The 18,093-nt window shown below is 40.1% G+C and overlaps 1 protein-coding gene and 1 non-coding gene across 5 annotated transcripts in view; one reads left to right on the plus strand and one right to left on the minus strand.

Annotated features, from left to right (window-relative positions):
• NEMF (nuclear export mediator factor) overlaps positions 1-18,093 on the minus strand; it is a 69,966-nt gene that overhangs the window by 38,557 nt on the left and 13,316 nt on the right. For 3 of the 4 annotated variants that reach the window (XR_001818528.2, XM_037730779.1, XM_017506723.2), the window contains exons 5-15: positions 15,141-15,289; positions 12,236-12,303; positions 8,077-8,163; positions 7,372-7,431; positions 7,131-7,204; positions 5,967-6,037; positions 5,811-5,886; positions 5,054-5,116; positions 2,773-2,850; positions 2,213-2,613; positions 1,892-1,955 (exon numbers count right to left, since the gene is read on the minus strand). Coding sequence is in view for 3 of the 4 variants with exons in the window: in XM_037730779.1 (XP_037586707.1) it covers positions 1,892-1,955; positions 2,213-2,613; positions 2,773-2,850; positions 5,054-5,116; positions 5,811-5,886; positions 5,967-6,037; positions 7,131-7,204; positions 7,372-7,431; positions 8,077-8,163; positions 12,236-12,303; positions 15,141-15,289 (1,191 nt within the window). In the remaining variant the exon portion in view is untranslated. The remainder of the gene's footprint in view (positions 1-1,891; positions 1,956-2,212; positions 2,614-2,772; positions 2,851-5,053; positions 5,117-5,810; positions 5,887-5,966; positions 6,038-7,130; positions 7,205-7,371; positions 7,432-8,076; positions 8,164-12,235; positions 12,304-15,140; positions 15,290-18,093) is intronic. The other variant, XM_017506725.2, reaches the window with a different exon arrangement.
• On the plus strand, positions 13,821-13,922 carry LOC119467975. The gene has a single exon (XR_005196615.1). It is a non-coding gene; the product is annotated as a U6 spliceosomal RNA (small nuclear RNA).

Raw genomic sequence — 18,093 nt, forward strand, 5'->3', positions numbered from 1 at the left:
GGGTTTCACCATGTTGACCAGGATGGTCTCGATCTCTTGACCTCGTGATCCACCCGCCTCGGCCTCCCACAGTGCTGGGATTACAGGCTTGAGCCACCGCGCCCGGCCTTAATATGTTTTTTGAGATGGAGTCTTGCTCTGTCACCCATGCTGGAGAATGTCATGATCTCGGCTCACTGCAATCTCCACCTCCCAGATTCATGAGATTCTCCTGCCTCAGTCTCCCGAGTAACTGGGATTACAGGCGCCCGCCATCATGTCTGGCTAATTTTTGTATTTTTAGTAGATATGGGGTTTCACCATGTTGGCCAGGTTGGTCTCAAATTCCTGGCCTCGAGTGATCCTCCGCCTGGGCCTTCCAAAGTGCTGGATGACAGGTGTGAACCACCACATCCAGTCTTCACTTTTGATTTGAAAGGATCACAATGGGGCTGGGCATGTTGAGTTACACCTGTAATCCCAGCACTTTGGGAGGCCAAGGCCCAGCCTAACCAACATGGAGAAACCCTGTCTCTACACAAAAATTAGCCGTGCATGGTGGCTCATGCCTATAATCCCTGCACTTTGGGAGGCTGAGGCAGGTGGATCACCTGAGCTCAGGAGTTCGAGACCAGCCTGGCCAAAACGGAGAAACTCTGTCTCTACTAAAAATACAAAAATTAGCTGAGCGTAGTGGTGTGCACCTGTAGTCTCAGCTATTCAGGAGGCTGAGGCAGGAGAGTCGCTTGAACCTCGGAGGCGGAGGTTGCAGTGAGCCCAGATCCAGCCATTGCACTCCAGCCTGAGGAACAAGAGCAACTCCATTGCAAAAAAAAAAAAAAAAAAAAAAAAATGATCAGCGAGGTGCAGTGGCTTATGCCTGTAATCTCAGCACTCTGGGATGCCGAGGTGGGTGGATCACCTGCGGTCAGGAATTCAAGACCAGCCTGACCAACATGGAGAAATACAAAATTAGCCAGGTGTGGTGGTGCATGCCTATAATGCCAGCTACTTGGGAGGCTGAGGCAGGAGAATAGTTTGAACCCAGAAGGCAGAGGTTGCAGTGAGCTGATTGCACCATTATACTCCAGCCTGGGCAACAAGAGCGAAACTCTATCTCAAAAACAAACAAACAAAAAGGATCACAATGGCTGCTATGTGGAGAACAGTACAGTGGGAAAAGGGGAGAAGAAGAGAGATCCGACTAGAGGCTACTGTTACAGTCCATGTGAACACGGAGGTGATAGATGACTGATCAGTGGAAATAATGAGTAGCAGCTAGATCCTGGCTATACTTTAAAGAAAGAACCAAAGGATTTACTGATGAATTGCATGATTTATGGGAGAAGAGTCCAGGATATCACAAACATTTTTAACCTGAGCAAACAGAAAAATGAAGGTGCTATTTACTGAGATGAGGATGAATGGGGGAGGAGCAGGCTTGGGGGAAAAAATACTGGAAATACATATATTTGTGATCATAATATCTAGAAAAGCATCAAGTTAAGTTTGAAAGTTACTGCTGAATTAAAAAACCTCATTTAAATAGAAGATATAATTATGTCCATTAAATTAAGCAGGCAAAAATAACGAATATTCACTCTAAGAAATACTCAGGACCAGCAGGGCACAGTGGCTCACATCTGTAATCCCAGCACTTCGGGAGCTGAGGCGGGCAGATCACCGGAGGTCAGGAGTTTGAGACCAGCCTGACCAACATGGAGAAACTCTGTCCCTACTAAAAATACAAAATTAGACAGGCATGGTGGCACATGCCTATAATACCAGCTAATGGCAAGAGAATCGCTTTGGAGGTAGAGTTTGCAGCGAGCCAAGATCATGCCACTGCACTCCAGCCTGGGCAATAAGAGTAAAACTCCACTTCAAAAAAAAAAGAAGAAATACTCAGTACCTTCTCAGCAGCTTCAACAGTCTTTTGCGTTTTCTTAGCAGCATATCTCTTGTGATCATAATACCTAGAAAAACATATTTCTGTTAAATTTTAAGTAAAACCTTTACTGTTTAGTTTTCTGCTTCTAACTTTACAAATTCTCAAATTATACAGAACAGAACAAACTGTATAATTAACAAAACTAAATTTAAAAATGTATTTTCACCCCCCCAAAAAAAAGTATGCATATACAGGTGAAATTTTGAATTTTTTTTAACATCCTTAATTCCTTAATTTATTGCAGATAATATTTTGCCTAAAATTTAAACTTAAATGACTTACTTTTTGGCATTGGCATATGCTGACAAGCTGAGATCAACATCTACAAGTAATGGCTTATTTTTCTGAGGCTTCTGCAGCTGTTTATTCTTTTGCTTTTTCTTTTTTCCTTTTGGTGGTTCGGTTTCATTTTTCTCAACACCGACGTCACCATCAACATCATCATCTTCCTCCTCTGATAACAAGTGTGGATTTCTTAGCAGCATTGTACCATGATTTGTTTGTAGTTTTAATTCTTTGATTGCACTTGCAACAGGGTCTCCTTGAGCTTGGGCTTCTTTCACAATTAACCCAATTTCTGTCCAATCTATTTGGCTAGCTAAAGCACTTCGAACTACCTGAATGGCTCTGTCAACTATTTGTAGGTTCATTTCTATGAGCTCTCCTTTCAGTTTGTCTATTTCCTTAAGAAACAAACCAAACACATTTACTATATTGACAGTTAAAGTTAACATTTTTGAAAAAGCACTGAAATTGGCATTCATGAAGGGTTAAATCAAAAAAGAAAAAGGAAAAAAAAAAAAAGAAAAAAGAAAAAGCACTGAGAAAGCCAAACATAATACCTGAGTCTGCTGAAGAGCTTCCAATCTGTTTTCATGATCCTTTCGAACATTATCTAATTTCTTCAATGCTTGCTTTTCCTTTTGATAAAGCAGATTTTTAAAAATTAGAGTTCTCTTATCTCGTGATGCCCCTCTCTTACTTCCCAACCCTCACTATCCTGACCCCATCTATGCTGTTATCTAACTGGCTGAAGTTCTCATAGTCTAATACCCTAGACCTATCCCACTACAATGTATTCCATAACCCACAATTATGTCTCCTGTCTCCCTACCTCTCACTCCTCATATAGGAAGTATTTGGATTACAAGTTATTGTGTATATAAGATATACCCCTAATACCCTTTGCATTATTCAAACAGGCAGAAATCAAGACATTTTTTCCTAAGGTACAAAAGTAAAGTTTGGGTGAATGAATTCGTTATTTTTTTGTTTGTTTTTTAAATAATAGAAACAGGGTCCCACTATGCTGCCCAGGCTGCTCTCAAACTCCTGAGCTCAATCCTCCCACCTCAGCCTCCTAGAGTGCTGGGATTACAGGCCTGAGCCACTGCACTGGCAGAGAATGAATTTTTAAAGAGCATAAATTACCAAGTGACTTTTTATTTTTTGCTGCTTTTGGTTTTCTCAGTACCATTTCTGGTATTTTACAGAAACTTTCCCCCCTAAATTTATAAGACAAAGGCTTATGGTAGTTATTTGACCTTCTATATGGCATTTTATCATATATAATTTATATTTCAAGGTTATCAATTTGGGGGCCAAATTTCTAATACTAGTAATAATATCATCAATTAATGAGTATTTAAATGCTGGATGAAATATTTATATATTCAGATAAGAATGGTGACTATTAAAACAACCCACAATGATTACCAAAATAAATCACCAGTATTTTGACACCCATAAAAACACAGGATTCAGTTTACTAGCCAAAGTGCTGCCACCATGTGGTAATCGCCTGATGTAATTCACTTGACTAGCCTACCTGCTTTTAAATTATGCTATGATTAACCAATTTTTTTTTTCTTTGAGTCACAGTCTCGCTCTGTTGCCCAGGCTGGAAAGCAATGGTATGATCCCTGCTCACTGCAAACTCCGCCTCACAGGCTCAAGTAATTCTGCTGCCTCAGCCTCCCAAATAGCTGGGATTACAGGTGCCCACTACAACACCTGGCTAGTTTTTGTATTTTTAGTAGAGAGAGGGTTTCAGCATTTTGGCCAGGCTGTTCTTGAACTCCTGACCTCCAATGATCTGCCACCTCAGCCTCCTAAAGTGCTGGGATTACAGGCATGAGCCACCTCGCCAGCCAATTAACTAATTTTTTTAAACTGAAAGGGAAGTGGCACAGGGATTCAAACAAATTGATTTTTTTTTTTTTTTTTTGAGACAAAGTCTGGCTCTGTCACCCATGCTGGAGTGCAGTAGCATGGTCTCAGTTCATTGCAACCTCTTCCTCCTAGGTTCAAGCAATTCTTGTGCTTCAGTCTGCTGAGCAGCTGGGAGTAAAGACACCCATCACCACACTCCGAGAATTTTTGTATTTCCAGTAGAGATGGGGTTTCACCATGTTGGCCACGCTGTTCTTGAACTCCTGACCTCAAGTGATTTGCCCATCTTAGCATTCCAAAGTGCTGGGATTTATAGGCGTGAGCCACCATGCCCAGCCTCAAATAATTTGAAATTTTGGCACACACATTTTAAGACTATTTTCGAAAAATCAAATTCCCTTCAAATCAAGAGTGACTGTTAACAATTTATGAAACTGTTCTGCAGCAAATGCTCTAAAACATGGTCAGGTGTGCTGGGAAAATACTGTATATTACTTCCTTTGGAGACATGATGCACAGAAAACATATTAAAGACCTAGCTTCAAAGTCCATTTAAAAAAGAAACAGTTTAATGATAAACAATATCCCCTCCAGTGGCCTACTTAAAATCTCCCCAGAACAGTAGTCCCTTAATAGCAATGTCTGAGAAGCTTTGGGTTGTTCTGAGCAAACCACACTAAGGTAAAAATAACAGGCCTCACCTTCCCACTGTTTTTTTTCTATTTTAAAGATTATCTGATACACTCATGAAACAAATGAGGATATACTTTTCAAATCCCCCATGAACCTTTCTCATAAACCTTTGTCATAAATAAAGAGGCAGGTCAGAGAGTTCCCATACTACTTGTTACATACTTTCTGAAAGGCTACCTTTTCCTATATAAAAGCATCATCTACCCATCAAACCACTAAAGATCAGCTGGTTTAATATGTGTTTTTAATAATACATACCTGTTGTAAAGCTTTTAAGTCAATTTTCTGGCCTTCTATCTTGGAATAAAACTCATCCACAGCCTTATTTAAAAAACAGACAAACAACTAGTTGAAAAAAAAGTATGGTCTCCAGTTCAAAATGCATATGCAGAATGTTATTTTACTTTTTTTTTGAGATGGGATCTTGCTCTGTTGCCCAGGCTGGATTGCAGTGGCACAATCTGGGCTCACTGCAACTTCCTCCACCTCCCCGGTTCAAGTGATTCTCTTGCCTCAGCCTCTCAAGCAGCTGGGACTATATGCACACCTCACCACGTACTGGTAATTTTTGCAGTTTTTAGTAGAGACAGGCTTTCACTGTGTTAGCCAGATTGGTCTTGAACTCCTGACCTCAAGTGATCTGCCTGTCTTGGCCTCCCAAAGTGCTGAGATTATAGGCGTCAGCTACCATGCCCAGCCACGTACACAAAATTTTAGATTCCATTTTATTTCCTAACACCACTCAAAGAACTTGAGCAGACTTCCAGCAAATGTATTATATAGCTAAACAGTATCAAGAATCAAAACAAGTTCAAATCTCTGGTCCTTCATCCTGAAATACAGTAGCAACAATTATTTCCAACACCTGTATCTGTGACTACACTGATTGTTAATGCCCAGATTCATAGTGATTATAAAGCAGGTATAGTTTCAATTTCTCAGTAGAAATAAGTTGATATTAACAGTTCATATCATGCTAACTAACTGGTCAAGGAACAGAATGAAAAAAACTCACCTTGTCAAATGATTCAAATTCTATATATGGACATTGTGAATGTTGAGAAAACAAGAAAGGATGAAATTCCTCATACCTGTAAAACACATTTATTATATCACATTCAAGAACATTAACAAACATCCAAGGCAAATTGACCCATGCCTACATGCTTACGTGAGTATGTCTTCAACTGGTTTATCTGCTTCCAGACTTGGTTTTGTTTCTCTTTTCTGAATGATATATCCCTACAAAAATCCAATATTAAAATCATTCCTAATCATAACTAATGAAGATTTATTTTCTTTTTTTTTTGATACAGAATCTCGCTCTGTCACCCAGGCTGAAGCACAGTGGTATATTCTTGGCTCACGGTAACCCCTGCCTCCCAGGTTCAGGCATTCTCGTACCTCAGCCTTCTGAGAAGCTGGGATTACAGGTGTGTGCCACCATACCTGGCTAATTTTTGTATTTTTAATAGAGACAGGGTTTTGCCATGACGGCCAAGGTGGTCTCAAACTCTTGTTCTCAAGTGATCTGCCCACCTCAGCCTCCTTAAGTGCTGGGATCACAGGCATGAGCCACCATGCCTAGCCCAAAGATTTACTTTCTATGACTGATATTAATTTTAATTTTCTGTAAGTAGAGTTACACTTTGAAAAGGAAAGAAAACACTCATAAGCTACGAGGTAATTCAAAAAGTGTTTAACGGCTGGGAGCCATAAATCACAAAATTTTTGGAAAGTGCTGACAAATGAAAATGGGCTTCTATCTAAAACAAAACAAAAAAAATTTCAAATTCCTCAACTTTTCTGGAGAGCCAATACTAACCTGACAGTACTTTCTATAAAAGATAGGCAACAGAACAAAACTTACAAACCAATAGCAGTTGAAAGAAAACTATCCTGGGCCAGGCATAGTGGCTCCTGTCTGTAATCCCAGCACTTTGGTAGGCTGAGGTAGGCAGATCACTTGAGGCCAGGAGTTCGAGAACAGCCTGGCCAACATGGTGAAACCCTTCATCTACTGAAAATACAAAAACTGGCTGGGCGTGGTGGCACGTGCCTGTAGTCCCAGCTACTCTGGAGGCTGAGGCAGGAGAATCACTTCAACCAGGGAGATGGAGGTTGCAGTGGGCCAAGATCATGCCACTACACTCCAGCCTGGGCAACAAAGCAAGACCGTCTCAAAAAAACTATCATGGAATAAGCATATTACAGTTAACAATTTTCCAAAATAAAATAAAATTTATATATAATAACCCTTTAATTAACATTTAATTTCTGAAAACCCAAATCAATAAAATCACAACAGTTTATAATAAAGTACACATGGTGCTACCTTCCCACTGAAGTTGGATGTTGTTTTCATATAGTCTTCTGCTTTCTGCAGACAAACAAGTATTTTTTCAATATCTAACAGTGGGGGAATAAAAGGAAAAAAAGTATCAATCAAAAGTCAACTAACCATAGCTAAACAACTAGGTAGAAAAACAGGAAAGTACTTATGAAATGATGTAGTGTTCAAGAAAATTAGAGATAGTGATTTCATGTTTGTGATTGATATATGTAAATAAGGTTACATTTTGACCAGCATATTGTCCCAGTAGCTTTTATTGAATCATCCCCTTTCCCTCCATGACCTGAAAAGAAACTTTGTTCATAAACTAAATTTCCATATATATTTCAAACTATTTTAGGATTATTTATGCTATTCTCCAAAAACTTAGTTGTAATTACTACAGCTTCATATTTTAATTTGTGAAGGGTTACACAGACAGTAATAATAGTAAATCATTATTAGTATTTTCCAGAGTTTTCCTGAACATTTTCACATGCTTTTACTCCATATAAATATCATCATTTTATAAAAACAAACAAAAAACAAAACACCACCATCAGCACCTGTTGTCATTTTATGACTGCACTGATTTAACATATTGCAGAAACTAAAACATTCACTAAATTTCACTGTTTTTCTTTTTTGAGGGTAACGATACTTGTTTTTGTGGGTTTGAGATGGGTGTCTCACTCTGTTGCTTGGGCTATAGTACAATAGTCTAGTCAACACCCCACTGTAGCATCAAACACCCAGGCTCAAGTGATCCTCCACCTCAGCCTCCCAAAGTGCTGTGATTGCAGGCATGAGCCACTGTGCCTGGCCAAATGTTTTTCATTCTAGAACCATCTGCATACTTATTACTTTTTCAGAAATAATTTTTCATAGTTGGAAAAAAAAAAAAAGAACAAAATAAATGAACAAAAATGTGCCATGAAGACATACATACCTTTAGTTTCAAGTTTTTCATCCACTTTGACATTACCCGAGAATCCATTTTCTATAAGACAGTGTTCAATGAGAGCTGGTCCATAGGCTGTAAATGGAGAGGATATTATTTTTAGTATTTTCCTACAAAATTTCTTTTTTTTTTTTTTTTTGAGATGCAGCTTCACTTGATGCCCAGGTTGGAATGCAGTGGTGCAATCTTGGCTCACTGCAACCTCCATACCTCTGCCTCCCACCTCCTGCCTTAGCCTCCAGAGTAGCTGGGATTACGGGCACCCGCCACCATGCCCAGCTAATTTTTGTATTTTTAGTAGAGACAGGGTTTCACCATGTTGGCCAGGCTAGTCTCAAACTCCTAACCTCAGGTGATCCACCCACTTTGGCCTCCCAAAGTGCTGGGATTACAGGTGAGAGCCACCATGCCCAGCCTAAAATTTAACACTCAAAATAGAGCACAAATTTATATCCCAATACAAATGATCTACTCATAACCTTGGCCAGTGAAAACAATAAGTTTACTTAGAAATGACAATTCTAGTTCTTGAAGAAATTTGAGACCACAATTAACTTACAAAAGTCAGTGCAAGCTGTAGGAATTTAATGGGCTTCAGCCACAACGAGGACTTATCCCTAGAATGCAAGGTTGGTTTAGCAGCCAAAAATTGGTTAATGTAATAGTTCATATTAATAAAGAAAAAGAGCCATATATCATTTCAGTAGATGCAGAAAAAGCATTTGACAAAATGCAATACTAATTCCTAATAAAAACTCTCAATAAACTAGGAATAGAGGGAGCATTTTCAGTCTTATATACCTATGAAAAACCTACAGCTAATAAGATAATTATTGGTGAAGGAATGAATATTATTCCCCTAAGATCAGGAATAAGGAAAGAATATGCAGTCTCACAAGCTATTCAACATTGTACTGGAGGCTACTGCTAGCATAATAAGGCAAATTAATTAATGGCCTTCAGATTCTAAAGGAAGAAGTAAAGCATCCTTATTCACAGATGACATGACCCTGTATGTTTTAAAAATCCTAAGGAACCCACAAAAAAAAACCCTACGAGAATGAATAAACAAGTCTCAGGTTTGCAGGATACAAAAATCAATATATAGAAATCAATTGTATTTCTATGCAAAAACTCAAAAAAACAATTCCACTCAGAATAGCATTAGAAGGCATGAATAAATCTGAGAGAAATTAAAGATCTAAATAGACATTCTTCATAGAAGATGCAATGTAGTTATTTATTTTTTGAGACAGAGTCGCACTCTGTTGCCCAGGCTGGAGTTCAATGGCGCAGTCTCGGCTCACTGCAACCTCCATCTTCCGGGTTCAAGAGATTCTCCTGCCTCAGCTTCCTGAGTAGCTGGGATTACAGGCATCTGCCGCCATGCCCAGCTAATTTTTGTACTGAGATGGAGTCTCACTCTATCACCCAGGCTGGAGTGCAGTGGTGCCATCTCGGCTCGCTGCAACCTCCACATCCTGGGTTCAAGTGATGCTCCTGCCTCAGCCTCCTGAGTAACTGGGATTACAGGTGCACGCCACCACATCCAGCTAATTTTTATATTTTTAGCAGAGACGCGTTTTACCATGTTGGTCAGGCTGGTCTCGAGCTCCTGACCTCGTGATCCACCAGCCTCAGTATCTCAAAGTGCTGGGATTACAGGTGTGAGCCACCGCACCTGGCTCAATGTAGTTAAAATGGCAATTCTCCCCAAACTGATCCACAGACTTAATGTAATCTTTATCAGGGTGGGTACAGTGGCTGACAGCTATAATCAACACCAGCCTGGCCACCCGGGTGAAACTCCGTCTCTACTAAAAATACAAAAATTAGTGGGTATGGTGGCACATACTTGTAATCCCAGCTACTTGGGAGGCTAAGGCAAGAAAATGACTTGAATCCAGGAGGTGGAGTCTGCAGTGAGCTGAGATCATGCCACTGAACTCCTGTCTGGGAAATAGAATGAGCCTCTTTCAAATAATAGCAATAATAGAATCCATATCAAAATCCTATGAGCCTTTTTTTGCAGAAAGTAACATGTAAATTTTATAAGGAAACGCAGGCTGCGAGCAGCTGCTCACACCTGTAATCCCAACACTTTAGGAGGCCAAGAAAGGCGGACTGCTTGAGCTCAAGAGTTTAAGACTAACCTGGGCAACATGGTAAAACCCTGTCTCTACTAAAAAATACAAAAATTAGCCACAAGTGACAGTACATGCCTGTACTCCCAACTACTTGGGGGGCTGCTGCAGGAGGATGGCCTGAGCCTGGGAGGTTGAAGCTGCAGTGAGCGGAGTTCACACCACTGTACTTCAGCCTGGGTGACAGACTGAGACCCTCAGGAAATGCAAAAGATCTTTTGAAATGCCAAATGCCAAAACTTTTCTGAAAAAAAAATGAACAGTTAGAGAGGATATATAAGTTGAGTATTCCTTATGTGAAGTGTTGGGATAGAAGTATTTCGGATTTCAGATTTTTTCATGTTTTGGAATATCTGCATATATCTAATGAGATGTCCTGGGGATGGAACCCAAGCCTAAACACAAAATTCATTTATGTTTCATGGATACTTTAAACAATATAGCCTGAAGGTGATTTTATATAATATTTTAAATAATTTTGCATAGCTGTCACATGACTGGAATTTTCCACTTATGGTATCATGTCTGTGCTCAAAAAGTTTCAGACTTCAGATTTTCACATTAGGAATGTTCAACCTGTACTACCTGATTTCAAACATTACAGAAATTTGCCAGGGGGAGGCCAGGTGTGGTGGCTCATGCCCGTAATCCCAGCACTTTCAGTGGCTGAGGTGGGTGAACTGCTTGAGCCCAGGAGTTCAAGACCAGCCTAGGCAACATAATGAGACCCCACCTCTTAAAAAAATAAATTTTAAAAAGAAAAAAAAGAAATTTGCATTTGCCAGGGAGAGACTGGCTTAATCTAAATTTACACATTTTACACATGCTATACTAACAGTTGGAAAGTTCTAAAGATAATTTTTTTTTTTTTTTTTGAGACGTCTTGTTCTGACACCAGCCTGGAGGACGGTGGCACAATCTCAGCCCACTGCAACCTGCGCCTCCCGGTTCAAGTGATTCTTCTGCCTCAGCCTCCCGAGTAGCTGGGACCACAAGCACACAACACCACGCCCAGCTAATTTTTGTATTTTTTAGTAGAGACAGGGTTTCACCATGTCAGTCAGAATGGTCTCCATCTCTTGACCTCATGATCCTACCTGCCTTGGCCTCCCAAAGTGTTGGGATTACAGGCGGTGAGCCACCACGCCCAGCCTAAAGATAAATTTGGAATGCATTTCAATTTCATAAGAGAGGAAGAGTAACTTTCTAGTGCTCAGTAATCAATGATACCTGCTGCCCTCTATGTCTTCTCTAGATTGTTTAATATAGGGCTGAGTGATGATCTTCTCAAGTGTATTAGGATCAAAAGATCTGGCAGATGCTGGGATGCACTGAGACCCACCAATTAAATTAAAAAAAAAAAAAAAAAAAAAAAACTAAGATAATCCGATATTAAATCGAAGACTCACGTTGAAAAAATCTGATTTCTTGGAATACTACCTTTAGCCCTGAAGTACTAGATAACACAATCTGCATTGCTTTTAAATAAAATCTAATAGATAAAGCTCAAACTTCATATGGTTTAACTTCTCTTTCTTTGACAATAAACTCCTATTTACTGAAAGAATCACTTTAAGCTTCTTGTTCAAATTTTCTAATAAAACCATAAAAGAAGGCCGGGCGCAGTGGCTCACGCCTGTAATCCCAGCACTTTGGGAGGCCAAGGCGGGTGGATCACGAGGTCAAGAGATCGAGACCAGGATGGTCAACATGGTGAAACCCCGTCTCTACTTAAAATACAAAAAAAAATTAGCTGGGCATGGTGGCGCGTGCCTGTAATCCCAGCTACTCAGGAGGCTGAGGCAGGAGAATTGCCTGAACCCAGGAGGCGGAGGTTGCGGTGAGCCGAGACCGCGCCATTGCACTCCAGCCTGGGTAACAAGAGTGAAACTCCGTCTCAAAAAAAAAAAAAAAAAAAAAAACAAACCATAAAAGATTTAAATATATTCCTGAAAACCACACTGCCTTGCAAACATTTTACTGCTATATGCAGAAATACTCACGAAGTAATGGGTTAAGCACTCTCTTCAGTAGTTCACCCTTAGGTGCGCTGGCTATTATTCCAGTCAATCTGTGAAACAAAATTGAGATGCCTCTTACTATCACATATTAACTAAACTTTACAGCAATCTTCGTATTCATACTACTTTCATCTGTATCAATTCACCTGATCTTTACAATAATCTGAAATTTAACAGGAATTCATTCTTCTGTAGTGAGAAAATGGGTCACAGAAGTAATTTATCCAAGATTTATTTTCATTTATTTATTTTTTTGAGATGGAGTCTTACTCTGTTACCCAGGCTGGAGTGCAGTGGAGTGATCTTGGCTCACTGCAACCTCTGCCTCCCAGGTTAAAAGCGATTCTCCTGCCTCAGCCTCCTGAGTAGCTGGGACTACGGCGGGTACCACTATGACTGGCTACTTTTTGTATTTTTAGTAGAGATGAGGTTTCACCATATTGGCCAGGATGGTCTCAATCTCTTGATCTCATGATCCACCCACCTTGGCCTCCCAAAGTGCTAGGATTACAGGCATAAGCCACCTCGCCTGGCCATTTATCCAAGATTAACAGGTTCTTGAACAGCAATTTTCTAAGAGAAATCAGTTATTTTTTTTCTACCAAGTCATATTGCTTGTCAGCAATGTGCCTACATATAAATGATATTAAAATAACATTTTTTTCTATAAAAGTTAAATGTTTATAAATTTTCATGCCATATTTAATATCCAAAATGGCTTTACCTAATTAGGCATCTAACAACAACTTTGAAGAATGTTGTAGATCAATGTGGTCCCCATACCAGCATCAGCATTACCTGAGAACTATTTAGAAACACAAATTCCTGGGCCCTACACTAGATCTACTGAATTAGTAGAGGGTGGGGGCAGCAATCTATGTTTTAACAAGCCCTCCAAGTAATGCTGATGCATGCTAAACTTTATTTATTTATTTAATTTTTTTTCAATTTTTGAGATGAAGTTTTGCTCTGTTGCCAAGGCTGGAGTGCAATGGTGCAATCTCAGCTCACTGAAACATACACCTCCCGGATTCAGGCGATCCTCCTGCCCCAGGCTCCCAAGTAGCTGAAATTACAGGTATGTGGAAGAACTAATTTTTTTTTAATTTAGTAAAGTTGGGGTTTCACCATGTTGGTCAGGCTGGTCTGGAACTCCTGGCCTCAAGTGATCCACAATCCTTGGCCTCCCAAAGTGCTGGGACTACAGGCGTGAGCCACCGTGCCTCACCAACTTTATTTATTTAATGTAGGCTAATTAGATCAAGCAGTGGGAGTGGAGAAGGAACAAAGAAATGATGTATGTTAAACTTTAAGAACCACTGCTATAGAACATGAGTCAGCAGAGCCTTCCAGCCAGCTGTAATACAAAAAAAGTGACGAATACAGCTACAATCATCACTTTACCTCATCTTACTTCCCTTTTTCTTAAGTAAACCAGAATTCCTCTCCTTTGCCCTCTGCACAAGAAATCCATCTATCTTCTCATAGAGTAGTTAATAAGTCTCCTCAATTCACCAAGAAATCATAACCATTTGAAGTAACCCACAACAGCTTAAAAAGACATTGGGCTCACTTTGGCAGGACATATACTAAAATTAGAACGATACAGAGATTAGCACGACCCCTGCTCTAGGATGACATGCAAATGTGTTAAGTGTTCCATGTTTTCTAATTTTAAATTTTAAAAACTTTTTAAATTTTAAGTAAAAAAAAAAATAAATGAAAAAGAAAGATATTAGCTGGGCGCGGTGGCTCATGCCTGTAACTCCAACATTTTGGAAGGCTGAAATGGGAGGATTGCTACAGCCAGGAGTTCCACACCAGCCTAAGCAACAAAGCAATAGCCCATCTCTACAAAAAAATTTAAGAATTATCCAGGCATTGGGGTGTGCTCCTGTAGGCCCACCTACTTGGGCAGCTGAGGTGGGAGGATTGCTTGAGCCCAGGAGTTCAAGACTGCAGTCAGCTACGATCTTGCCATCTGCATTCCAGCCTCAGGGAAGGAGGAGTGAGACGCAACCTCTAAAAAAAATTAAAGAACAGGTGTGGTGGCTCATCCCTATAATCCAGCACTATGGGAGGCCAAGGCAGCGGACTACCCGAGGTAAAGAGTATGAGACCAGCCTGGCTAACATGGTGAAACGCTGTCCTTACTAAAAATACAAAAAATAGGTGGGCATGGTGGTGCACGCCTGTGGTCCCAGTTACTTGGGAGCCTGAAGCAGGACCATCACTTGAACCCAGGAGGCAGAGGTTGCAGTGAGCCGAGATCACGCCACTGCACTCCAGCCTGGGCAACAGAGCGACACTCAGTCTCAAAAATGAACAAATAAACAAACAAAAATAAATACATACATTTGCCACTCCCAAATAAGGCTTAATTGCTTATAGGCACATTTATGTAGTTCAAGCAGTCTAAATTTAGTTATGTTATCTAAATAAAACAGAATTTTTTTTTTTGAGTGAGAGTCTTACTCTGTCACCCAGGCTAGAGTACAGTGGTGTGATCTCGGCTCACTGCAACCTCCACTCCTAGGTTCAAGCAATTCTCCTGCCTCAGCCTCCCAAGTAGCTGGGGTTACAGGTGACTGCCACCACACCTGGCTAATTTTTGTACTTTCAGTAGAGATGGGGTTTCATCTTGTTGGCGACGCTAGTCTCGAACTGCTGACCTCAAGTGATCTGCCCACCTCGGCCTCCCAAAATACTGGGATTACAGGCATGAGCCATTGAGCCCGGCTGTGAAACAAAATATTTTATCTCACAGTTCTTTCATATTCTAACATATGACTATTTCACCTTTTTTTTTTTAAGAGACAGGGTCTCATTATGTTGCCCAGTACAATTTAATACAATGTGAAATGAATTTAAAAACAAAACACTTTACCTTTCCAAAGTAAGCAAAGGTTCAGCAGCTCTAGCATGATCAAGTGGATAGTGTTCACGAACAGCAAATTTAACATCATCTGCCTCATCAGTTCGAAACCTTAGAATATTTAAAATTATGTACTCATAATCTGTAAGAACAATGTTCCCCTGCAATAGAATAAGATACAATTTAGTGCTTTTTCAAATCATTTTTGAGGCGAGACGCAGTAGCTTACAACTGTAATCCCAGCATTTTGGAAGGTCGAGGGGAGCAGATCACCTGAGGTTAGGACTTCAAAACCAGCCTGGCCAACATGGTGAAATGCAAAAATTACAAAAATACAATAACTAGCTGGGTGTGGTAGCAGGCGCCTACAATCACAGCTACTTGGGAAGCTGAGGCAGGAGAATCACTTGAACCCAAGAGGTGGAGGTTTCAGTGAGCTGAGATCAGACCACTGCACTCCAGCCTGGGCAAAAAGAGCAAACGCTGTTTCAAAAAAAAAAAAAAAATTAAAAAGGCAAACAAAAAAACAAAATAGCTGGGTGGAGTGGCTCACGCCGGTAATCCCAGCACTTTGGGAGGCCAAGGGGGGCAGATCACGAGATCAGGAATTCGAGACCAGCCTGGCCAATATGTTGAAACCCCATCTCTACTAAAAATACAAATATTAGCCAGGCGTGGTGGCGCATGCCTGTAGTCCTAGCTACTGAGGCTGATGCAGAAGAATCACTTGAACCCAGGAGGTGGAGTTTACAGTGAGCCAAGATAGTGATACTGCATTCTAGCTTGGGCAACAGAGCAAGACTCTGTCTCAAAAACAAAAAGCAAACAAACAAAAAAACAGAAAAAACAAATCATTTTTGGAACTACCTAAAAATTGAGAAAGAAAATGTAGTCAATTTCAGTAGCCAGCCAGGCAAGGTGATATTATATTACACTTTCATCTGCAATTTGTCTTTTAATAACAACAGTTACATGGCATGAGCAATACAGTTAGTTGCCGTTTGCCCAAGCATTTCCACATTTGGTAATGTAGCTCGATGAAGTAACTCCAATATTCCAATAAAACCAAAGGCAAGCCGGGCGCGGTGGCTCAAGCCTGTAATCCCAGCACTTTGGGAGGCCGAGGCAGGTGGATCACGAGGTTAAGAGATCGAGACCATCCTGGTCAACATGGTGAAACCCCGTCTCTACTAAAAATACAAAAAATTAGCTGGGCATGGTGGCGCGTGCCTGTAATCCCAGCTACTCAGGAGGCTGAGGCAGGAGAATTGCTTGAACCCAGGAGGCGGAGGTTGTGGTGAGCCGAGATCGCACCATTGCACTCCAGCCTGGGTAACAAGAGCGAAACTCCGTCTAAAAAAAAAAAAAACAAAGGCAACATGCTTAAAGATGTTCACTGAATTTTATTTACATAGTAAAATTAAAAAAAGAAAACAGCCTAAATATGAAAATTAGGGAAATTAAATTATGATAGATCAACACAACAAAAAGAGTAAAAAAGAAGTTAACTAATGGAGACTATGGGAAAAAAAGGAAAATATTTATAATGTTAAGTAAAGCATAGCAAGATACACAAAAAAGTTGTATCCTAGAAAATGGAAGGCATATGAAGGCTAAAGTGAAATTACTTATTAAATATTTACAATTAAAGACTTTTTAAAATTTAATGTTGTTAGGTAACCTTTTCAATAAAAAAGGGGAAACGTACTGAAAATAAAACCAAAAAATACCACCTTCCAAATTTACTACAGACAGTGAAGATAGGGTTACCATACAGGTATAATTAAAATACAAAGAAGCATCCATGAAAATAGTCAAAAATGCCTTACAACTGCTTACAAGATAGTCATGGAACACAGTGGGAGTAATCCCAATCTCATGTGAAATGACAGGTTGCAACATAAGTGGCTTCAGTAAATGTAGCCACCATTTATCTTGATTAGAGAGATAGATAACCAGAAATTTCTAAGTGTTGAAAAACTAGTACCAGGCCAGGCGCAATGGCTCATGCCTGTAATCCCAGCACTTTGGGAAATCAAGGCACACAGGTCATCTGAGGTCAGGAGTTCCAGACCAGCCTGGCCAATGTGGTGAAACCCTGTCTTACTAAAAGTACAAAAATTAGCTGGGCATGGTGGTGGGCACCTGTAATCCCAGCCACTCAGGAGGCGGAGGCAGGAGAATAGCTTGAACCCAGAAGGCAGAGGTTGCAGTGAGCCGAGATTGTACCATTGCACTCCAGCCTGGGTGACGAGAGCAAAATTCCATCTCAATTTAAAAAAAAAAAGAAAGAAAAGGAAAACTAGTACCTACGGCTAAAGGTTCTGACTTCAAAGCCACCATATATTTAAATGTTAAACATTTATTTTTAATTTAAAGAACAGATTCATATTCTTGTCAGCAGAGGAAAAAAAGAAAAAAATGGGAAAAAAAAAACAAAAACAAAAACAGAGAGATAATGAAAAAGGTAAGTAAGGGGCTTGCAAAGAAGTCTGGATAGTATCCAGTTCAGGAAGACATGAAAAATAGACCTGGAGGCAGATCCTGGTACATACAAAATGCTTTATTTATTGAATCAAACTGTACAGTTATTAGGAATACGTAGGAGACAGTATTTCCCAGAAAGGACTTTCCTTAAACCAGTTTCCCAAAAGCATTACGAAAGACCGGTCCTCTTACCCCCACTAGAAAAAAAGAATTCTGTAGTCAATTAAGTTTTGGAAATTCTACGTAACATTCCCTTCTCCAGAAAAGGTAAACATAACATTACCATATTAAAGGCATTGATAATTCCTACAGTTAATTTTTTTTTTTGGCCAGGCGCAGTGGCTCACGGCTATAATCCCAGCACTTTGGGAGGCTGATGTGGGCGGATCATGAGGTCAGGAGATCAAGACCATCCTGGCTAACACGGTGAAACCCTGTCTCTACTAAAAAATACAAAAAATTAGCCAGGTGTGGTAGC

The sequence above is a fragment of the Cebus imitator genome, unplaced genomic scaffold, assembly GCF_001604975.1.
Source record: "Cebus imitator isolate Cc_AM_T3 unplaced genomic scaffold, Cebus_imitator-1.0 Scaffold358, whole genome shotgun sequence".
Lineage (NCBI taxonomy): Eukaryota > Metazoa > Chordata > Mammalia > Primates > Cebidae > Cebus > Cebus imitator.